Source organism: Cucumis melo, chromosome 3 (genome assembly GCF_025177605.1).
Source record: "Cucumis melo cultivar AY chromosome 3, USDA_Cmelo_AY_1.0, whole genome shotgun sequence".
NCBI classification, from domain to species: domain Eukaryota; kingdom Viridiplantae; phylum Streptophyta; class Magnoliopsida; order Cucurbitales; family Cucurbitaceae; genus Cucumis; species Cucumis melo.
This window is the reverse complement of record NC_066859.1, coordinates 2,367,961-2,393,791: the sequence shown is the minus strand read 5'-3', so window position 1 is coordinate 2,393,791 and position 25,831 is coordinate 2,367,961. Positions and strand designations below refer to the sequence as shown.

The following is a 25,831-nucleotide window of genomic DNA, read 5'->3' as shown; positions in this document are numbered from 1 at the left end:
TTTTCTTTATCTGTCTCTTTCATATATATATTTATCATATGGCGGAAATTGACGGAGTCATTCCTTATGGTTTCAACCCCAAACAATTCGTCTAATTTGGACCTCTCCTCTGCTCATATAACAATCTTTCTTAAACTTAAATTAAAGATTAAACTACAATAATATTGTTTTAAATTAATAATTATTAAACTTTTCCAATTTTGTATTTAGAAATTTTGGAAATATTTTCATTCATTTTACTATTTGAAATTCTAAACTTTTTAATAACTATCTACTCCCCAAATTTCAAAGGCTAGTTTTTAATTATTTAAATTTTGATTAAGATATTAATTGTGTATTAAAATTTAAGTTTAACTTCATAGTTATTATCTTCTTCCATTTTTATTTTTATTGTGTCTAATAAATATACTTAAAGGGAATCTTTTAAAAATAGGAAACTTTTTGAAATTTGAATCAATAAAAAATAAAAGTCAAAAGTTCAAATATTTTAATTTTTTAATTAAGCGGTTTATTTTCCATTGAACTAATTTGATTGGTTAGAAAATTTTATACTTAAATTAACTATATAATTTATAATGAGATGTAGTTCTATATTTTGATAAAAGTTTTCTAAATATATAGTTTTTTACTTTTTAGACGCCCACTTTAGTTATTTTATATTATTAGGTTGTTGGAGTCCCACCATGCATTAACTTATATGATTGATTGGCTATCTAAGGACTGTTTAATAACGTTTTCGTTTTCTATTTTTAAATTTTCAAGAAATAGACATGTTTGATAACTATTTCTATTTTTTGTTTCTAAATATTATTTTAAAAAATGAGGCAAATTTGAGAAACTAAAAATAATAAGTATCTGGTGTTTCTGTTTTTATTTTATTTTTAATGTAACTTTTTTTTTTTTGTTTAAAATTATATTTATTTTAGAGAAACTTTCTTAAATATAACAAACTACTCAAATATTTACGGTGCCTACAATAAAAACTATAAATTTAGTCATTTTTTAAATATTCCAGATTTGTCTTTCCATCGTTTTTCTGATTTTTTACTTCTTCCTATATTTCTTCCATCTTTCTTTTTCTTTAGATTTGGGTAACCAAATCTATTTATTTTTCTTTCTTCTTTTCTTTTTTAAAGAATCTTGAAAAAATTCGTTAGACATCTAAATTAGAGTAACTAAAATTAAAAAATCGTGTATAAAAAATATTGAAAAAATTCGTTTATACCAAATTTTGAAAAAAGCTATTTAGAGACAATCTAAACGACCATATGGCAAATTTTGAAAAAAAAAAAAATTTAGATTTGGAATCTCAAATCTAAATGATCGCGTAGTCAAATCTGAACGTCGTACACCAAATTTTGAATTTTTTTTTTAAAGATTTGGAACCCTAAATGTAAACGATCGTGTAGCCAAATCTAGCAATTGTTGACAGGTCATTTTTGTATTTTACACCGTGGGCCTCTAGCCTTTTTCCATTTTCGGAATTGTGTAAATACTTTGCTTCTTTTTTACATTTTATAAAAGACCCCTTTATTTTGTCATGATATTTCTTTTATTTTTATTTATTATATTTATTAAGTTGGATATATTTATCCAACACGTTTTCGTTTTTATTTTCTCTTTTAAAGAAACAATAAATAGGAATAGTTACAAACAAATTCTCATTTCATTCTTAAAAAACAAAAAGGATTATAAAAGGGGCACTTATATGCCTAATCTTTTGTATAAAGATTTGTTTAATTAAGTTATTTACTAACATTTGTCTTCATATAGCTCTAGAGCTTGCTCTCATGGTGATTCTTCAAGGCATGCTTTTGCTACCAACCACCATTATTCATTAGGTTTTTTCAAAATATACCGATTAAAATTAACTTTTTTTTTTCAAACTACGACATCAAATTTGCAAATTAACATTTCTTTAAGGTAATTTCAATCGAATTTGACACTGGTGGAGGAAAATAATTTTCTATAATATTCCGTAGTTATTAATATACATGTATCACAATTGAGTTAATGTTCTTTTTAGCAAAAATAGTGAATACTTAGTATTTAACAACAACATCTATATATATATATATATATTAATTTGAATGGTTGGAAAATATTTATAATTATAGCAAAATGTCATAGTCTATAAGCAATAAACTATTACATGAATAGTATTTTGGTTGATAAAAAGTAATTTTTTGCTATATTTAAAAACAATTATGAAATTTTTATTGTATAAAATAATGAATTAGCGTATGAATTTGTGAAAGGAAGAAGGGGGGGAGTAGATTAGAAGCCAAAGGGAGAGATGGACCAAAATTAATTTCCAAGTTGTTTGCTTCACATATTCCTTTATAATTTGGTAAAGATGTTGAGAACATGTATGTTTCTTCAAATAATGAACCAATTGATCCCCATATGGATTTTGAACTTACTTTATAGTACTTTTAATTAAATTATCTATTTATTTTTGTTTTCATCAAGCAATTTTATAGAACATGCCCTACACTTATTGCTATATATATAGCTGTGTTTGGCTGGAATTTTCTCTATATATATATATATATAATCATGTAATTCTTTTTGGCTATGTATATCTAATTCAAGGTATAAAAAGAAAGAGGTTGCACCTTCATATAAAGGTTCAAGCGTTTGAATTATTTGGACTTTTTTATTAAATCAATTAGGCTATAGTTACTTAAGGTAATGTGAGAGAGAATTAAATTTATTATCAAAATATATATGGTTGTGTTTTTCTTTTATAAAACTTATCTTGATTTTATATATTTAGGTCGATTCCAGCTCTTTTTTCTTTTCTTTTTTTAATACAATATTTGTCCAATTAACTGCAATGCGAATGATTTAAATTTTATAGTGAAATGCAGACGATTTTTCATATTTGAAGGTTATTTATTAAGAGTGTAAGTTATGACCAACTAATTAATTTACAAACTCATCAACAATCTAAACATTTCACTATTGTTATATCTCACCTGTTAGAGAAGACTATAACAATGATAAAGGTCTAGCAACTTGTGCTACATTGGCAGTGACACTCAACAATCCTCTTGATGCTTCCGTATGGTTAAAAAATTGGTTTTCAAGAATATTTTGTATACCAATCAAATCTTACCATTTGTCTTTATTTATTATATTTGTTATTAAAATTGTGGGATTTAATAGGTATAAAATGGGTCATGGTCTTCATAAATAAGATGTGAAAATCTGGGAAAGATTTATCCCTAAAAAATATATCAAAGATTTGAAAGCCTATTTTGGTATCAGAGCAGATGACCAATGTCGTCCCTACGCCTATCATAGCCTCCCATACAACCAGCTTTACCAACCCTCCATTGAATCAGATTCTAAACCAATTAACAACCATTAAGCTTGATCTAAGTAACTATTTACTATGGAAAACTTTGATCCTCCCCATCTTCAAAAGGTGTAAACTCGATGGTTCTCTCTCCAGCAAAACCCCTTGCCCACCTAAGTTCATTTCATCGAATGCTCAACCAAGCCGATCTGCTACTAAAGATGCCAACGAAATAACTCAGGGAGCTTCGTCGAGTTCATTTGCTGTTATGGGCCTTATGGCCGTGAATCCTCAGTTTGAACAATGGGTTACAACTGATTTGCTACTGCTCGGTTGGCTCTATAACTCCATGACACCCGATGTGGTCATTCAACTAATGTATTTCACTAATGCTAAGGATCTTTGGGAAGCAACAAAAGATCGATATCTATTTGGAGTACGGTCAAGAGCTAAGGAAGACTTTCTTCAACAAGCCTTCTAGACAATAAAAGAAAAGGTAACTCTAAAATAGAGGATTATTTATGACTTAAATGCTGATATTCTTGGTCAAGCAAGTAGTTTTGTCTCTCGGTGTGCTCTTATGTCACAGGTAATGTTGGGATTAGATGAGGTATACAATCCTATTATTGTTGTGATTGAAGGCAAACTTGACGTTTCGTGGTTAGATATGCAATCTGAGCTCCTCATATTCGAGAAACAGTTGAAGCATTAGAATACTCAAAGAAATACTAACAATATAGTCCAAAATGCTACTATCAACGTAGCACATAGGACTAGTTTAAATGAACATAGATCCCGTAATGGTCAACATTTTTATGCCAACAACAGAAACAACTTCAATGGATAGCAAGGAAATTCGAATAATGGAAGAGGACGTGGTGGAGAACGAGTCAACAAACCAACACGTCGAGTGTGTAGTAAGTATGGTCACTCTGCTCTCGTTTGTTACAATAGATTTAACAAATAATTTTCAAGTCCTTTAGTTGAAGATCAAGGACAAAGTTATAGTGCTTCTGTAAACCTAAAATCTTGTTCTCTTCCTTCACCATTGACTGGGCTCTCACTAAATCCATCAAAATCAAAGACGCTTTAGCTACTCCTGAATGAAAACGGGTAGTGGATGACGAGTAAGCTATCTTACTCAAAGCTTAAACTTAGCACCTAATACCTTCATCTCCTTCTCGAAATGTTGTCGAAAACAAATGGGTATACCGACTGAGGCGAAGTCCCAACGGCTCAATTCAACGGTACAAGGCTCCCTTAGTTTCTGAAGGATTTCATCAACACCAAAAGTTGATTTTTTTTGAGACATTCAGTTCGGTAGTCAAGGCCTCAACGATTTAGGTTGTTCTCAACCTTTCCGTAACAAATGGATGGAAACTTCATCAACTTGATTTCAACAACACCTTTCTTAATTGAAGTCTTATAAAAATTATGTATATGCAACAGACGTCCAAATACATTAATTCCTCTTTTCCCAAATGTCTACAAGCTTGATAAAGCCATCTATGGTATTAACCAATCTCCCCACACTTGGTATGAGAATCTATCTAATAAATTATTCAGCTGGGGTTTTATGAATTCAAGATCTGACTCGTTATTGGAAATGACTTTGACTTAATTAGTGATTTGATTAAATATCTTAATCAACAAATTTCCTTAAAAGATTTTGGGACTTTGACTTATTTCCTTGGGTTCCAAATCCATTATTTTAACTCTGGTTTTGTTCTTAATCAAGAGAAATACGTTGATGATTTATTCATAAACTACAGCTTCAGAATTTGAAACCTACTCTTTCACCGAATGCTGTTAGCAAGCATTTGTCTACTTTTAGAGGTAATCCTCTTGCTGATTCGTTTCGTTATAGTACACTTGAAGCACTACAATATTTAACGCACACAAAGTCGGATATCGCTTATATTGTGAATCATTTAAGTCAATTTCTTTAAAGACCTATTGATGTTCACTGGCAAGCCATAAAACAAGTCCTCTGATACTTAAGTGGCACAAAATCTTTTGCTCTTTTGTTTCAACTGAGTCCTGATCTGTCCATCTCTGCTTATTCTGATCCTGACTGAGCACCCAATATTGATGATCGAAAACTAGTGGCAGCGTACTGTGTGTTCTCTCAGTGGTAATTTGGTATCATGGTCTTCTAAGAAACAGGCCGCTGTTGCTCGTTCTAGTATTGAGTCTGAATATGGTGCCTTAGCACTCAATGTTTCTGAAGTTATTTGGTTGAAACAACTACTTTCCGAATTAGATGTTACTTTACCTCTTAAATCGGTAATCTGGTGCAACAATCTAATTGTCAGAGCTCTTGCTACCAATCCTATCTTTCATGCTCGGACAAAACACATAGAAATTGATGTGTACTTTATTCAGGATCATGTTCTTTGAGGTGCTCTAGTTATTCGTTATATTCCTCGCTGATCAGTTAGTTAATTGTTTAACTAAGTCTCTCACATATTCTCAATTTCAAAATTTACTCTCCAAATTCGAAATCGTTAGCTTCCCCTCTCGTTTGAAGGGGGATATTAGAGAAGAATATAACAATGTTAAAGCAGATAGGTAAGCAACTTGTGCCATATTGGCAGTGACTCAACAATCCTCCTAATGCTTCCTTACGATTAAAAAATTGGTTTTGAAGAATATTTTATACACCAATTAAATCTCATCATCTATCTTTATTTATTATATTGTTATTCTTTATTAACCCAAAATCGTGAGATTTAGTATGTATAAAATGGGTCATGATCAGCTTCATAAATGAGATGAGAAAATATGGGAAAGATTTATCCCTAAAATATTAAAGATTTGAAACCCTGTTTTCACCATCCTTAAATAGCTAAAATTATATTTATTTATAAACAAGACACCCAAACACGACTCAATTAGATTATTGAATTGTCCTACACTAATGTTATTGAGTTGAGGTTTCACGAAAAAGGAAATTTTGTGATAAGCTTTTCCCTTGGTTTTCTCTATAATTAATGATAGCCAATAGTCTTGCTTTATACATGAAAATCCTTATTTAATAGAATAAAAAATAAAGAATGAAATTAAATATTGCACCCATTTTGTTTGCAATGTACAGATGGGAGCAACCAATAGGCTGGGTAAAAACAAACTATTAACAGAATGTATTTCTCATAAAACTCATTGTAATTTCTTGATACCTTGATAACACTCTAGCTTGGCAAGTGTTCCTAATTGGTTTGTTTTGTCATGTTGGGAGTCATCTCTAACATCCCCTCTCAAATGAGTGGGTAGACAAACCACACGATTTTGGAACATAAAAATTAAAATTGTGAGTGCACGGGGGATTTAGTTAGACAATCAGCCAACTAATCTGCAAAAGGAACATAACAAACATCCAAAATGCCTTTAAGAACTTGAACCCAAATAAAATAAATATCGAGCATGAAAGATTGGATTAGTAGCCAGGGCTCCAACACTCGAAATGTCACACCAATTACAGGTTTGAAAAAAGAAGAGACACCTAATTCAAAAAGCAACTGCTTGAGCCAAACGACTTCAGAAGCAGTTAGGGAAAGAACACGATACTCAACCTCTATTCTGAAGTGGGCAACTATTGCTTGTTTCTTAGGGACTATGAAACCAAATTACTTTCAATGAATACACAGTAGGCTGTAACAGACTTTTGATCATCAATATTCGATGTTAATTAGCATCCGAAAAGACAGAGATGGAGAGATTAGGATTACGTTGAAATAATATCCCAAAGGATTTCGTGCCACTTAAATAACAGAGGACCCGTTTAATAGCCTACCAATGGATGTCGGTTGATCCTTGAAGAAACTGACTTAGGTGACTTACAATATAAGCAATATTCGATCAGGTATTTGTGAGATACTATAAGGCCTCGATTGTGCTACGATAGATAAAAGGGTCATCAAGGGGGGTACCTTCAAAGGCAGATAGAGTCTTTCTAACAATACTAGGTGAAGGGGCTAGTTTCAAATCATTAAGTTAAAGTCAATGAAGCAGATTATCGACATACTTTTCTTGATTAAGAATAAAACCATAATGCAAGTGATGTACTTGGAAACTCATAAAATAATTCAGATTCTCTAGACCTTTCAATACAAATTGTTTATCTAAAGAGTTAAACAAACTTTGAACCAAGGAAGTACCATTACCGGCGATAATTACATCATCAACATAGACGAGCATGAGGATGATAAAACTTTGACGTAGAAATATAAACAAGGATGAGTTTGAGCGTGAATTAGTGAAGCCCCATTTGAGTAATACTTGCAACAGGGTAGTGTTCCACAAGCGTGGAAAGCATGTTTTAGCCCATATATGACCTTATTGAGTTTGCAAACATAGTCAGGATAAGAGGAATTGACATACCCAGATAAATGTGCCATATATAAATTTTCCTTCAAATGTCCATTTAGAAATGCATTGTTGAAATCAAGTTGGTGGAGATTCCATCCTTGGGTTACAGCTAGGCTTAGAACAGCCCGAATAATAGAGGCTTTGACTATTGGATTGAACGTTTAAAAGAAAATGGCAGGATATTGGTGGAACCCTTTGGTAACCAATCGAGCTTTATACCTTTGAATTAACTCATTGGTATTACATGTGATCTCAAAAACTCATTTACTTCCCACAACGTTCTGAGATGAGGAAGGGGGGGGGGGACCAAACTCCATGTATTTGCAGCAATTAGTACATGGTATTCATCAGCCACTGCCTTTTTTCATTGAGGTAGCTAGTGCTTCTTTTATCCTCGTTGGCTCAATAAGTGCCCAATCGGTTAGGGAGGAGGAAACCATGCTTTGGATTTGAAGATTCTAGATTTGGCTCAAGTGACCATGGGGTGGGTGAAAATAAGTGGAGTTGTGGTCGAGATAGAAACATTTGTGACCGTTGAAGTAGGGGACAGAAAAGGTAAGGGAGAAGAGATTAGGCAGAGAGGAGAGTTGATGGACTGGTTTTTGGATAAAGGTAGTGCAGATTTATATGGCAACATAGGGTTAAGAGATGAAGCATTGTCGGTGAAGTAGGCCATTAATGGATGGTTGTTATTTTATGGGTTTGATGGTCTTGAGGAGATAATGGGCTGGCTCTATGAGTGTTTTGGGCTATGAGAGGTGTTAGGTTAGGTCGAAGTCAATGAGAAGGGTCAAGGATTTATTATCGCAAGTGAAGGGGAGAACGAAGGTGATGCATAAGTGGATTGAATCGAAGATAATGGATGTGGGGGCTGGGCCAAAGGAAACAATTATAAAAAAGGAAATTCATTTTCATTGAATCTGACATGCCGAGAGATGTGTACTTTTCCACTTTTAGATAAACATTTGAAGCCTTCGTGAATTGGGCTTGAACTGAGATAGATACATTTTTTGAAGTAATAACTAAACTTATTGGTCTGATATGGTCTTAGGCACGAGAAGTAAGCACATCCAAAAATCTTTAACTCAAAGAAGTTCAACTTGTGATGAAATAACAACTCAATTGGAGACAAATATTTCAGTGTAGGTGTAGGCATTCCATTTATTAAAATCACAACAGTTAAAAAATCATCCCACCAATAATTCAAAGTTAAGTTGGCTTGTGCAATAAGAGTAAGCCCAGTTTCAACAACATGTCTATGTTTCCTTTCAACTCTACCATTCTGAGCTAAGGTGTGGGAGCAAGAAAACTGACAGCTAATTCCCAAATTTAAATATAACAGTTGTATTTTTTTTGTATTCTCTGTCAGATTGAAAAACTTTAGTAGATTTATTGAATTGATTTTTGACAAATGTGACAAAGTGTTGAAAAGCCTCAACTGCTGCACCTTTCTGTTTGAGGGGATAGATCTAGGTATATCTGCTGTGATCATCCATAAAAAGTATGTAATATTTGAAACCATCAGTAGAGCACAAAAGGGTTGGACCCCATAAATCAGAATATATAATGTAAAATAATTCCTCAATGCGAGATTGAGAGATAGAAAAGGAAGATTATGAGATTTCCCAAATTCGTAAGGATCATAGAATTCAATTTCACCAGTATTATTAATTGACAAATTACATCCTTTTACTATGAAGTTCAAAATTTTGGAGGAAGGTGTCATAATCTCCTATGCTAAATAACTTTAGATACAACAACATTAATATTAACAAGATTGGTTCCTCATATAAAGACAAAGATTGACGTACCTTTATTTTTGTGCATGAGTAGTTGCTTAGTATTGCTGCTATAATCTGGTCCTACTTCTCGTTAGGGTTAAATCTCGTGGTCTTGTAGTTTGTAATTGTATTATACCATCATTTTGTTTATCTTATAAAATAAAGTATTTTATTTTATTTGATATTTAGTTGCATTAACCCACAAAACCAATAAACTAACATCTATTTAGTTGTATTAACCTATAAAACCAATAAACTAACATCTAAGGTTATTTTCTGTAACTTAAACATGCATATGGAGACATATAAGTGGATCATGTTTAAGTGATAGCCTAAATGATCTGTAGTAGATGGATAAGGTTGGACACCTTATCTTGGTGATACACTACGAATACGACCTGCTTTGCAGTTGTTACAACTTCTTTAAAGTGATATAAATGATTTGATCCTAATCATTCATGTGGAGACATTAGAGCGGGGGTATTCTATACAAAAAGTTTGTATAAGATCGAATCATGAAATGACTAGTCTCTCTTATTAACATTGTTGCTAGTTGAGACCACATTTCAGTAGGATGACCATAGGTGATTTGACTTGAATCCTAAGTGAGTTGTGAACTCTTACCTATGAAGGAAATTCTTTGATTTACATGGGTGAGAGTGGCTTATGTCGTCGACTCAATATGCCTACCAATTTGGGAATTCTTCTGATTGGAGGGCTGGGAACACAAATACACGGAATTCACTCCTCTATAGATGGAGTAAGTAGAGAAATTGTTATCTTAAGGGTTGATTCTAGGGCTTGAACAATGTGGCACCATACTCTCTCTTGGCCCAAGAGAAGTTCAGTTATAGTGAAATTATAACTTATTGTTCATTAGAGGAATTAATGATACTTAAAGAGTTAGATGTAACTACATGGGCAAAATGGTAATTTTTGGCCTAGCTGTACTTACGAGCAATTTGTGAAAGGGCATTTCACTGTTGATTAGTTATATCTAATGGACATAAAAATATATCTCCAATAAGAAGAGTACAACGGTTAGTCTTTAGTGGAAGATTGATAGTTAATTAATAGAGATTAATTTAGGGTTTAGGGTTATTGGAGGTTCAATCTATAGTTCCTTAAGGTCCCCTTATTAGCTTAATAAGGATAAATAAAAATCAAATTTATTTTGGTTTAATTTGAATTTTTCAAATTGTTCAAATTGATTAAAGGGAATTAATTGTATATGATACAATTAATATAATGTATTTGATACATTATAATATACATTTTTTAGGAGATAAATTAATATTTGAATATGATAATAATAATAAAAAGATAAATAAGATTAATAAATAAACTATAGGTTAAACTATAGGTCAAAATTAATATAGATTCGATTCATATTAAAACTATAAATCATATGAGAGAACTAAACTATTGGTTATATTATATATGATATAATATAAAGTTTATATTGTATGAGATATGAGATATAATATGGTTAAATTTATAGTAATTTTATTTTATTTTAATTTATATATATTTATATTCTACGTGGAGGGTGAGGGAGGGAATTATTTGATAACTTCCCCCTCCATCTCTCTTAAAAATGGTTAAGATACAAAATCTCTTACAAAAAGGACTTCTCTACTCTGTTTCTTCACGATCTCTCTTCTCTACAAAATCTCTAACAAAATTTCCTTCACCAAATCAATATCACAAAAGCTCACAACTCTCTGTGTATTTTTCACCTTGAGAATAACAAGGAAGACTTCGTGGTATTCGTGGTGTTCTTGGGAGGTTTCTAGAAAGGTTAGATTTCTTTTTTCCTTTCCTGCTTTTAAAAGCATGTTAAATTTTAACTTTTGTTTTCTTTGAATTTTGTGATTTTTCAAATTGAATTCCATTTGCATGACGTTCATACGCTTTGCTATAGGAATTCCATTCCTTCACTTTTGTCTTTACACTAATACTTTCAAGGTGATAGAGCCCATCCTACAGTTTCTCTCAACAATATTTCCCTTGTAGCCATGTCCTTAATAAAACAAAAACAACCATGAAACTCAAGATATATGTGATTATCTTATGCAAGATTTGAGACGCTTACTAAATTTTTAGTAATGAGCACACATAATGTTTTTAAGAGCCAAGTCCTTTTTTCTATCAGTCAAATAAGAGTTAACAATACATGAAATATGCAAATGACTTCCATCTCCTATTGTAACTTTTTCCATACCTGAATATTCAATTGGATTTGATAGATTTGAGAATTTTACTCTGACATGGTTGTTGACGCCATTGTCTTTATACTAGTTTGGGATCAATAATGGTTTTGGGGGTGGCAAAAGGATTCATGTTCTAAGTTGTTATAAAGGCAGTCATATGTAAGTTCAAATGAAGAAAGGTCATACTTGGTGTTTGGTAAGTTTTATACAAATGAACCAATCAGAGGAATGATGGCGGTGCGAAACGGATGGCAAGGGAGGAGAAGCATCAGATGGTTTGGTGGGCTCCTTCAAATGGCGGCTGAAGAGTCTACGAGAGAGAGACTGAAAACTCGAGGTACCTTGACTAGAGCGGTTCACCTTCCCTATGAAGTTGTGAAAACTTGAGGTCAAAAATCGATTCACCTTGACTAGAGCGTTCGTGAGGGAGAGGGAAATTCGACAATATAACATGAGAGAGAGTTTGCGAGAAGGGGATAGTAGAGGGAGACTTTGCATTGGCGACAACGAGTTATGTTGTCCATTGTGCGAATTTTTGAGAGATAGAGACGGCGGCACAAATAAAAAATTTTATGGTTTTTTAGGGACTTTGTATGAGAGGGAAATTTTTGTAAACTAAGGGGATTTTTTTATTTGTATAATTTTTTAATGACACAAAAATTATGTTGTTAACCAACGATGCATAATTTGTGTCAAGGAAAATTAAATAACTATGCAAAAAAATGTGCCATTAAAAATTTTATTTTTTTATATTTAATGACACAATTTATCCTACTACATCCCTCTTTTTCTTTATCTCTTGTGTCATTAAAAGTCATTTATCTTGAGTCAAAGGACTTGAGAATTCTTTGTTAAATCAATTATAACACATTAGAGCAAAATGACATCTAATGTTGGCATGTTGGTTTGTTACTTTGTCCTCGACCATGACCTCTCCCATTGTTAGATCCTCCATGTTGCCTATTGAAGTTGTTTTGATTATTTCCATGGAACTGTTGGCTGTTAAAATTTCTTAGTTCACACTATACAAGAAATTGAGTCTCTTCTGATGCATCAATGCGTTAGGATATATACTAAAATGCTTTGGGGAAAGGTTCTCCGATGCATAGGCCATCATCGACAATAGAGTCGGGAGAAATGCTTCGAGAGACAATACCCCAATGCAAACATAAAACGGCGTCAGGAGTGTCATACTTTCAACGCTTGAGCGAAGCGCATCGAAAATAAGTAACTCTCAATGCAATGTGTACGACATCAAGATAACGATAATGTCAACGTGGACTAACTTGCATCAGGGAATACCCTATTCTGACGCGTATTAGAATCGTCGGGATAGATGATATTTTTTTACTTTTTTTCCAATTATTATCTTCGTTTTTTTGTAAGCTATGGTACTTTTATAAGTTCCAATTTGATTTAAATTCAATAAATTTTGCAATTAAAACAAACAGAAAATTAATAATTTCATTGAAATACCAAATTTTAGTTTACTAGAAGATATCCAATAAAAAAAAGATTCTTACAATAATGTTCGTTTGAAACAAATACATAAAAAAGATAAATACATCATATCTCATCGCCAGAGCTCACTTCGAACATGTCCACACCTACAATAACATGAAAGTAAAATACATTATTTAAACTTCAAATAAACCAAAACGGATGCAAAAAATCAAAACTTTAAATGAACAATAATCAAACTTAACTCCATGATCAACCTACCATTTCATAACCCATAGAACTCGCTCCAACATCAACCTATCTCATAAGAACCCAATGTAAAAATTTCGACTCTTTGTACAAACGTAACAACAGTAGAATACGAACTCTCCTTACACAAAAATTAACTTCAGCGTGACCTACCTAAGGTAACAATGACATTGAGAGCTTCAAAGTAGCGTTTAGGTCACCCTCGGCTAATTCACTCAATGATCAAACTACCATAAACCTTGACTCCTTACACACTTTACACTTTGGCATGCCACCCAATGCAACAATTACATTGAAACCTTAAAAGTGGTGTTTAAGGCCCCTCTCAAACTCACTCCATGATCAAACTACACCTTATTACTACCCAATCTCTTAACTTTCACTAAAGGTAAGTTTAAACTGAAGGCTACCATAACTGTAAGATAACTAGAACCAATCATCAGAATTCATAACCTAAGTTAAACTAAAAGCTACCATAACTACAGGATATGTAGAACCAATCATTTGAAATAAATTTATCTATCCTCAATAAAAAAAATATGTACCGTAAGTTTAAGGTCCTCTTTGTGCTCATTCATTTCTTCAATCATTTCTTTTATTTCTTTCATTTTTATGTCATGCATCTCTGACGTTCTTCTTTGTTCTTCAATCATATGTCTTTGTTCTTCAAGCATATTTCTCTGTTGTTCAATTTGGTTTGTTGTTCCTCAATCCAGTTTGTTTGTTCTTCAATTGGGATTGCAAGTGCTCAAGGCTATTTCTTAGTTCCATCACCTATCTAGCATGCATTTCTCAAGAATGTGAACTTGACGAACTGCTACCACTCTTCCTTGACTGGGGTTGGGGCCCCAACCAAGACCTTTTGAATAACCCGATTGTCTACCTAAAACGGTCTCACATATTTCGTCCCTAGAGAGTGGTTGATATAGTAATTCCATCATTTGATTCTACACGTAGATAGTTAAGTTATGCACTCAATTAAACTAAAAAATAAACCACAATACCTAAAAACTTTGCATGCACATCTTTAGTTGCTTGATTAATGAAATCGCCACTCTTATTGGCATGTGTTTCTTTGAATAGCTCCACACATCCTATTGGTTAACCTCATTGTTCACCGAGCACAGATTGTTGCTATAGGAACGATTTGAACCCGCTACTTTGGTTATGGTTGTTTCCCTCTAATAGCCTTGTTAGTCCTTGATTGCTCCTGCATGCAAACAACGAAAATGATCCATGAAGTAACATTGAAGATATAAATAATACATGATTGCTCCTACATGCAAACAACAAAATTGAAGTAACATGAAGATATGTAAATCACTTGAAATTGTTGGCTTAAATAGTGGTCGTAAAGGAAGTGAGAATCTTCCAAATGATTCTCTTAAATCTCGTACGTGGTTTAGCATATGCTTGCTTAGGGTCGCCACATTTCTTAAAGTTCATGTGCAAGTCTCCTCTGTATTCTTTTAAAGATGTCAACATTTGATCCTCGACGAATCTATTAAGTGCATGATTTGTAAAATCAAGCACGAAAGTGCTACAAAGGAAAGAACATATGTATTAGGTTTCTGTATATGTAGGTTAGAATCTAAAGTAATGAACTTACTTGTAAAAAGCCTTTAACAATCTCAATATACTTTGGTGCAACATTTACAAACTTAAGGCACTGGATTGGAAATGTATCTTTCATGAAAACACCGATGGTGTTGCAGAATTGAACAATATGTGGAGAGATTGGCTTCTCTGCTCCTAGTCTGATGGAGATTGGTTTCCATTTTGTGGACGTATCTCTCTAACTCCATGTTTCGAGAGTGCTCACATGCCCTACGAATGGGTTTAAAGACATCTAAGGAAAAGAAACAGTATTAGTGCAAACTCATGTAAACTTATAAAGTGTCGTCAAAGTAAGGAGACTAACCTGAAGTGTCACCCACTAAGGACTATCCCTCGTGAGGAGATATGTTCAACTTTTGGAACAAATCATCTGACTCGTGGAAACCGTTGGGGAATAATGTCATAGTACCTTTAAACACAAAAACCAAAATTAAACAAATGAAAAAAATTTCAAACTGAATCTAAAAAAATAAAATACGTGGTTCGTTGTCGCTTGATCCATTTTGAGGATATAATTGTTCATCATCATCGTTTATGAAGTTTTCGATGAGATATCGAAGAACTGATCTTTACACCACTGTAGGATCAACGTCATTGTTCATTACGTGCCAAACCAGGGTATAGTTCATTACGTGCTTCACTCATTAAATCTTGCAATAAATTTGTTATATCTTGTTCTGCACCATTAAAAGACATTTCATTCTTCAAACCTTCTTCTGATCAAGACTTGTAAATCATTAAGCAGATCCAACATTTCATTTTCTTGAAAAAGGTTGCTAGTTCCTTCATCAACTCTCTCCATATACCTCTACGCAAGTTCACTAGCTCTCTATGATACATTCAGGTATGTATAGGAGAGAGATATTCCAATTGTTAATAAGTATCACTTCAGTATACCTTCTAATGACTCCCAAATTGAGTTCATATATTTCTAGCATGGACATCTTATTCGTTTGTAATCATCGACATGAAACTTGCAACCTTTAAAAATTAGGACACTTCATCTCTATACTCAATTGACAATTTATTTCTAAGTTTGATTCAATCATTGTTCATTGTTAAAGACCTAAAGGATAAATAGGTTTAATTATTGAAAGTTAGAAAAAAATGGAGTAGAGAGGATCTAAACTACGGATCTCTTGATCTCTGGCACATATAAATATAAAGTTCTAGTTAACTTCTAAACATCTCATCTAAACCTTATAAAGCTGTTACCTAATTTTAATTAATTTTCCTAGAAAACAAATTTAGACCTCACACTTAAAGTTCTCAGTGACTATTGTGCTTTAGTATGACACTCTAAGAACTTAAAAAAAATACTGATTTCATGCCTAAATATTGCACCAAAACCAATAAGCACAATGGAGGATTAATTTAGTTCCCAAAATGAATTAATGGATTTTTAGGGCAACTTCATCAGCAATTCATCAAACAAATTCTAGAATTTTCCTATCCATCAATTCATCAATTCATCAAACAAAATCAACAATTAATCAACGCATCAACAATAATATATTTGTATTGTATTCGACTCAATCCTTTTAGTAAAAGATTGGTCCAAGTTTAGTTTAATGACAGTCAATGAAAAGAACTAAGAGTAATTATTGGATTACAAAGTATCCATTGCCTCAAATTCAAGTTTGATCTCTTTCCATACTTCACAAGCAGCAGCTAGTTCAAACTCCATTTACTAGCCTCACGGATAATTTCATTACCCTCACGAGCAAGATCACGTCCCTTATTACGAGCTTGTATACATGTTTCTAGAGCTACTCAGTTAGTTACGGCACCATATGCATTACCCTAAGGGTTCCCCAAAGTTCCTTCACCGAATTGTAGTATACAATCATCTCCAAAAATCTCGATTAGAGCAGGCATATGTCAAACATGAATACCACTTGAAGTCACTGACAGAACACCTGGTAAAGAGACTCAATTTTAAGTGAAATCAATACCGCGGCTTTGGTCTTTTTCAAGAAAATGATCATGTAGTAAATCAACAAATCCTAAAGTGATATCTCTTTTCCCTTCAAGTTTACCTACCCCTGAAATAGGAGGCTTATTGGGCCAGCGCTGTTGAGCTGTCCTCAACTATGTAGATCTAAGGATAATTCTGTATGAATAAAAGTTCATAGTTAGCTTAGGATTAAGATTAAGTTACTTAGGTTATTAATAATTGAAATAGTCAATTTTATGTAGCCAACAATGTTATAACTTAAAAGTGACTATTTCATGGTTCCAGTCTTATGTAAACTCTTTGCATAGGATGCCCCCACTCCCATATCTCTACATGAACGATTCAAAAATCACATCGTTTGTACTAACTACATAGCGGGCCGCATCCATAGTGTCACCAGAATAAGGGGCCCAACTTATTCATACACTATAGACCATTTGGGCTATATACTTGAACTTGATCCATATTTATGTCTTTACATAAAGTTCAAGTCTAAACTAGATAGCCTCGAGACATTAGTTTATGGAATTCAAGATTATAATATTCTATTTTTACTAATAAGTCCTCAATAACCACTATTTTGAATAGAATATAATTTAAACTACAAACAACAAGTTTTAGGACATAAATTCCAACATGTTGATGGTGAACGACAAGCGGTGGTGGTCACTTCATCTTCATCTTTCAGGCACATTCTCTTCTAGATTTATAAATGACAGATCTAGAAGAGGATTTTATATAAGAACTCCCGATGCACCAAGATAAGTGTCATAAGTTCCCCAACATTCTCGACGCCATTACTAAAACGTCGAGAATGCCTATACAACTTCCGACGTGTACATGCATGGCGTCAAGAGAAACATAATCGTTATTTAATTGATTTCTTTCTACTGACGCCACGTGCATGTACACGTTGGGAGTTGTGTAGGCATCTTGAATAAAACATATAGATATAAAATTTCATTTCATCCGTGAAAAAATTGAAGCAAGAGAAATTGAATTTCTCAAGATTCATACCTTTGAAAATGCTGCTGACATGCTCACCAAGTTCGTTTCAAAGATGAAGCTCCAAAAATGCTTCGAGCTAGTAGGCTTTGACTTACCTGAAAAAGGATGATAAAGTCAAAAGTTGGAAGGATCGCTAAACTCATAAAAGTTGGATTCAAGGTGGAGATTTGTAACAGTTGAATTCTCATATGAGGAGTTATTTTTGTTTTATGTTATTTTTTCTTCTTTTATTTATGTAAAAAACTCTATATAAAGGTGTATCTCAAAAATAGATGGTGAAATATACATACATATGATTTAAAACAAAAAGAAAAAAACAAAAAGAAAATCTTGTACTCATCTCAAGATTCTTCAAGAAACCGATCCTTCCCGTGGATGTAGGCATTTTTGGCCGAACCGAGTATATCTTGTATTCTTCTTCTTCTTCTCCTTCAACTACAATCAAGGTATATCTTATCTTTTATTGATGATTTTTCTAGAAAAAGTTGGATTTATTTTCTAAAAACTAAAGATCAAGTTTTTGAAAAATTTAAAGAATGGAAATTAATGATAGAAAAATAAACTGATAAAGAGATTAAGTATCTTAGACCTGGCAATGTTTTTTGTAGGGAAAATGGTATCACAAGACATAAGACTGTGAGATACACACCTCAACAGAATGGGGTGTCAGAAAAACTCAACAGAACAATCATGGAAAGAGTGAGATGCCTATTGTCTGATGCTATCCTAGAAGAAAAATTTTAGGCTGAAGCTCATATGATATGTGTGTCTATATAAACTCAACAACCTATAATTACAAGGTCTACTTGTTACTCTATGTTGATGACATGCTCCTTGCGAAAAGCTCTAAAGATGACATATAATTCATGTCAAAAAGCTTTTGAGTAAATAGTTTGACATGAAAAACTTAGGAGAATCAAGGAAGATCCTAGGGATTGACATCACTAAAGATAGACACCAATTTATATTAAGCATCAGTAAATCAACCTATTGTGAGAAGGTAATCAAGAGGTTTAACCTTACAAATGCTAGACCAGTAACTCTCCCTATTGCACAACACTTTAAACTATCAACTGCAAATTCTCCTAGTGATACTGACATTGAACACAAACAACAAATGGAGAATGTGCCTTCTAGCTAAGCTGTGGGAAGTCTAATGTACCTAATGATCTCTATAAGACCCGACTTATCATATTCAGCAAGTCTAGTTAGTAGATACATGGCTAATTAGGAAGAAAAGCATCAGGAAGCAACAAAATGGATACTAAGATATCTGATTTGGTCTAAGTATGCCAAACTAATCTACCAAAAGGCTACAAAATCAAACCTAGAACTAATTGGCTATGTGGGTTCTGACTTTGCTGGTGACAGTGACAAGATAAAAAAGCCTAACAGAGTATGTCTTTCTCTATGGTCCTAATTTAATTAGTTGGAAAGAAACCCTACAATCTATTGTTGCTCTCTCAACCACAAAAGCAGAATACATAGCTCTATCAAAGGCAGTAAAAGAAGGATTGTGGCTTAAAGAACTGATGAAGGATTTTAAAATCAAATAGTTGATCGTAAAAATCTACTGTGATAACCAAAGCATCATACATCTATCCAAAAATCCATAATTCCACAGAAAAACAAAACATATAGATATAAAATTTCATTTCATCCGTAAAAAAATTGAAGTAAGAGAAATTGAAGTTCTAAAGGTTCATACCTCTGAAAATATTGCTGACACGCTCACTAAGCCCGTTTCAAAGATGAAGCCCTAAAAATGCTTCGAGCTAGTAGGCTTTTACTTACTTGAAGAAGGATGATAAAGTCATAAGTTGAAAAGATCGCTAAACTAATAAAAGTTGGATTCAAGGTGAAGATTTGTAGCAGTTGAATTCCAACATGAGAAGTTATTTTTGTTTTATGTTATTTTTTTTCTTTTCTTTATGTAAACACCTCTATATAAAGATGTATTTCAAAAATAGATGGTGACATATACATACATCTAATTCAAAACAAAAAGAAAATCCTGTACTCATCTCAAGATTCTTCAAGAAAACGATCCTTCCAATGGATGTAGACATTTTTTGCCGAACCACGTATATCTTGTATTCTTCTTCTTCTTCTCCTTCAACTACAATCTGTTCTCTTCTCCTCCATTCAAAATAAGCTCCATTAAAACCTAGTGTTTGCAAAGAGGAAGAAAAAAAATACAAAGAGAGAAAGAAAGGTAACCATACTGTGTGTTTTTCTTTCCTTTCACGTTTTCTTACTTTTGTGTAGATTGAAGAACAATTAAAAGAAGAGGATTCTGCCACATGTACAGTCAGAAAACAAATATTTGTCTTCTTCTCTGCCTAGTCTTCATTTCAAGCTAGCTGTCCTCCATTTGATTTGGGCCTGCAAGAAAATAAGATAAATCCCAAAAGAACCAGACTACCAACTTGACCAAGATCATCAGCATGAGTTTTCATAATACATAAGTAATCCTCCATTTTAGAGTTACCTTTTCGTGTTGTTTGAAACATTTGGCAAAGAAAATCTTCTTTTGCTCTGGATTGGACACCAAAGAAATCTTGTGTTGCTTCCCATTGAGGTTGCATCGAAAGGTAACAATAAATTACAATGAATTTCTTAGAGAGAAGAAAACTTTTGTCCAAAGAGCTTGCGTTTTTCCAAAACTAACATCGTAGGAGCTGTTTGGGATGAGAATTATAAAAGACTATAATAACAACATCTAGCCACAGTAAATACTATTTAAAAATCTCTATTAAACTACATTAAACACTATTTCAAAATTCCCAATTTGCTACAATATTTACTATTTGCTACATTTTTTACCATTTGACATTCATCCTCTTTTTATTAGTTGCTTCAGTCTTTACTATTTCATTTTCAAACTAAAATAATCTACACCACAAAAGCACATACTATTATAACCCGAACTAAAATAATATGCACCTTAAACACAAAAGCTATTATAACTCAGCTAAAATAACCCAGAATTAACTCACTTATTATCCCAAACACCCCATAGAGTTCATTTATCATTGTTTATAATATGTTTATTGACATTTAAAGCCTAAATTGTTGGAGTGAATTTGATCAAATATACAACCCTTATGTTTTAAATATGTATTCTTAGATACTTATACCTATATATCCACAATACACTTCAACTAGAGGACTCAATGAACTCTAAAACTTTGAGGGACAATCTTGTACCACATTAGTCGAGTCGAACCATAGGCCACATAGAAAAGAAAAGACACTTAGAGAAAAGAGAGAAAAAACAATTTATCACATGCTAAATTGTAATGGGGAAAAATGAGTGATATAAACCATATTTTTTTTCCAACTAAAAAGAACATTATATTGCACCAAGTTAAATATCCCAAACTAAGTGATACACATAATTAACAAAAGCTAGTGTGTGTTTATATATATATTCTCAAGGCTTAGCAATGGCAACGCTAATGATGTATTGGATCTCCTCCACCACTTCTTTCATAGAAGGCCGATTCTGCCTTCTCTGTTCCAAACACCCAACTGCAAGAAACCCCAAGGCCTTCATTGTATCAACCTCCACCTCACTCGCTCCTTTCTTCAACCACGGATCAATCCCATCCACCAATCTCTCTTCCTCCACCAACCGTTGCACGTAAACCGCCAAATTCACGTCGTCAGCCTCCCGATTGAAGTCAATGGCCTTCTCCGACGTCAACAATTCAAGTAAAACTACTCCAAAACTATACACATCGCTCTTGTCCGTCAATTGATAGTTTCGATAGTACTCAGGGTCTAAGTAGCCTAAAGTTCCTTGGGCGCAAGTCGAGATATGGCTTAAATCTGTTTCAGCCAATCGAGAGAGGCCGAAATCGGAAACTTTGGGGATTAGCTTGTGGTCTAATAGGATGTTGCTGGATTTCACGTCCCGATGGTAGATGGGTGGAACTGCTGAGAAATGAAGATATGCTAATCCCTCCGCTGTGCCTTCCGCTATTCGGAGCCGTTCCTCCCATGATAAAGGCTTTGTGTCATTCTTACCTATATATATACGATAGCAATTTGTTGTGTGAGATAATTTTTGGGCTAAATTACAAGTTTACTATTAGTATGTATGAGATTTGAAATTAGATTTTTTTGAAAAAATAACAATAAACCATCAATTTAAAAAAAGAAAAGATAACTAGAGTAAATATTTTGTTTATTTGACTATTTTTTAAAATTTTCCATCCGGATGCGTAGAATTTACTCATTTAGAACATGAAAACTTTAAATTATTATTATTATTATTTTTAAAAAAAATGAATATATCTTGAACTTATTGAATTAGGAAAATTTAGTTGGACTAAAACTTGTCGGTAACAATTATTTAGACTTTAATTTTAGTTGGTAGCAATTTTTAGTTGTTGTATTTTCATAAATAACAATTAAGTCCTTAATATTTTAAAACTTGTAACCATTTAATTCCTTATCGTAAAAATCACTTCAAATTTAAGTGTAATTTTTATTTTGTTTAATCCTTATAGTTTTATTATATATATAAAAAGTTGGTTACTAATCAACTTACTCATCTACTTGTGCAATTTTTTTTAATTAAATCCAAAATTTATTGCAAATTATAAACTATTGAAACTAAATTATTACTTAATAACTAGATTGTTAATTAAATTGTGAAATTGTATAAACTAAATACTTAACTTTTACTTGAATCAAAATTTAGAGACCAACAAATATTTTGTAACCTTAATTTTGGTCTAATAGATAAATTCATTTTTAAAAAACCGAATATATTAAGAAACTTTGTAAGATACAAACTTGAAAATTTATGATGCATGTAGTGTTAAATATAGGTGATTGAAACCTAAAGGAGTATGACACTTGCAAGTTTTAATGTCCATAAAAACAATCATTTAGTTTTAGAAAAAATTATTCTTTACCCACCCATTAATAAATTTTAAATTTTTAGGATGGTTTTCATATATCCTAACTAAAAATTGATAGTTTTGTCATATTTTGAAAATAAAAACAGTTGGTTGATTTAATTTTAAAAGTAGAAGGTTGTACATGATCTAAAATTAAGCCTAATTAAAAATTTTATAAAGCTAGTATTTAAATGTATAGTAGTATATTATACCTTGTAAATGGTCGAGAAGAGTGCCGTTAGGGATATACTCGTACACCAAAATTGGCTGTTCTAATTCAACGCAACAACCAAGAAGCCGAACAAGACTCCGGTGATTAACTTGGCACAGGATTCGGACCTCATTCAGGACTTGGTCTGTCCCCTTTGCGTTTCCGAGCTTCGCACACTTCACGGCCACGTCGGTACCGTCCCCGAGAACGCCTTTGTAGACCTCCCCGTAGCCACCCACACCCAGAAGGCGGTCCGCGGAGAAGTTGTGGGTGGCCCTCTTGATCTCTTTCCCGGTGAAGACCTTTGCCGCTCTTCCTCCTCCACCGCTCGAATTTAAAATTGCTTCACGCTCCTTTGTTAAACGATCTTGAGCTTCTTTTGCTCTTCTATGCCGATTGTACAATAGCATGGCTATTGTTGCGACGACCGCCGCCGCACCCACGCCGGATACAACGCCTATAGTTACACATATTAATTACCATCGTTTGGTTAAAAGTTGGATAAAATTAATAATATTTTGCTCAATTTTGTACGTCCTCCCTCCCCCGCTCCGTTGGAAGCTTTAATGATCCTAATACGTTTTTTTTTTTCTTCTTAAAAATAGCCCTATATTACATAGCATAAAAATGAGCTTGCCTTCTTACCACCAATGCACTTTTTTTTTTTCTTATTAATAAGAGATTGATTTATACTTTTACTTTTAATACTTGTATATTAGGTTTAGTCAACATCAAACCTTTTCAGTGTACTTTTCAATCATCTCTTTTAATATATTTGTAGTTAATTTAAAACTCATACCTATATAGACACATGTGGAAGATAAATATACACTTTAATATAATAATTTATACGTTGAATTACTCATACTTTTACTTAATGAATTCATAAATTACCTAAATATATAATTTCAATTTTTGATTTTTCTTTAAATATATCATTAACATTATAGTTTTTTACGAGTATATCCTAATTATTAGAGACGAATTTATTAAGGGACCAGAAAAGTATATTTAAAAAGTGAAATTATTACCGGCTATCAATACAGTTCGGTGATGATTACACCCATCAGGATCATGACACGTGTCTGCAAGAAAAAAGAAATCAACCACGATCATGAATCCACCACAAATTTTGACCAAATATCAAACCAATAGAAAAAGTCAAACACTTACTTTGAGAACAGATTCCAGCAACAGGATCCCACGCAAACCCAGAATTACAAACACAACGCCTCAACCCCGTCCCGTTAGGATCAACCCCACAAACCGCGTTCCCGTCACAATCAGCCTCCCTATTACAAACCGGTTCTCTCGGCAAAAGCCACTGCAACTCTAAACCCGGGTTCGGCCATTGAACCACTCCCAAACTCGGGTCCAAATTCACAAAGCTCGTGTACGCGCTACACCCCGATTCCCTCACCCGAATCATGTACGAATTCGACGACCCACCCGCTCGAAACGTGCAGCACAACGGCGCCACCTCGCACGTCGCTGCTCCTCTCGATCCCTTGATGTACGAATGGCACAGACTCGTCGACGAACAGTTCAACGGCGAGCGCAGCAGCGTATCCGTACAGTTGAAGTAGAGGATCGTGTTCCCGCTCGTCACGTTGAACGGTAAAGTGCTGTTCAGTTGAACTCCTTCGTGGGCGATATCCGCTGTGACGCACGTGTTGGGGATGAAATTTGAGGGGCGGATCACCAGCCGTTGGATCAACGGGTTGATTGAGATGATCGGGTACGTGTTGTTTAGCGTGTCGAATTTCAGTGAGCCTGCGTCGCAACGGATCTTGTACAATTGGTCACCACAAGTGGGGCTTGTACTTAGAGGATAGGGGACGGCAGCACCGCCGCAGTCCGGACATCGGGTGACGGAGGTTGCGATTTCGGCGGTGGCGAGTAGCGCCGCCGCGAAGAGGAGTAGCCGTTTTGAAATGGATGCCATTGATTTTGATGCGTAGCTGAATTGCTGGTGGGCATACGTTTTATAATTTCAATCGGTTGGGTTGAAATAAATGGAAGACATATTATTTATTTTTTCTTTTAAGTTTGAAGAATGATCAAAGTCAAACTGGGTGACATGCGCGTCATTAAAAGGTTACTGAGCTGTTTTCTTTTTGGAAGAAATTTGTGTACAATATCATCTAACAGTCTAAATGGATATAAATTCAATATTATTTTGAGACTTTTTTTCATTTTGAAGAGGAAGAAGGAGGGAATGAAGTTCTAAATTTGAACTATTTTTTAGTGAAAAAAAAAAAGTATTTTTAAAATTGTAAAAAGTGAATTCGAATATATCTAAAATTTGGGATTTAGAAACTATTTTATTTTAATTTAGGTGGTTGGTTGTTTATTAATGAGATAAACCTAACGTACAGATGGTTGAATATACTGACATATTTTAGACTTTTTGACTTTCATTTCTAAAAGCCCACAAAACCTTATCCTTTTGGTTTTCACAGAAATATCAGTTTCAAAAGGTTGACTAATTTTCTATCCAATTCAATGTTACTATTTTGTAGTTGTTGTCTTGGGATATTGTCAACAATGGCAATTAGAAGATGAAATGTTGAAAAGAAACGTAAGGTTTTTAGATTTATCAATTTGAATTCATTTGGGTAATAATGACCAATCACACCAATAATCTCACTTCAACAATCAATTTGGGTTTGAATTAAATTAGAAAATTAGTGTTTAGTTGACTGATTAAATTGATTTTGGAATGAGTTGTTTAATCATGTTTTTCTTT

At 33.3% G+C, this 25,831-nt stretch overlaps 1 protein-coding gene across 1 annotated transcript; it reads right to left on the bottom strand.

Annotated features, from left to right (window-relative positions):
• Window positions 1-21,195: 21,195 nt before the first annotated feature.
• LOC103485525 (wall-associated receptor kinase-like 20) lies at window positions 21,196-25,131 on the bottom strand. The gene is given in 5 exon segments (XM_008443172.3): window positions 21,196-21,990; window positions 23,084-23,539; window positions 24,114-24,167; window positions 24,256-24,952; window positions 24,955-25,131. Coding segments are annotated over 5 exon segments (1,911 nt in total). The 5' UTR covers window positions 25,063-25,131; the 3' UTR covers window positions 21,196-21,394.
• Window positions 25,132-25,831: the final 700 nt, after the last annotated feature.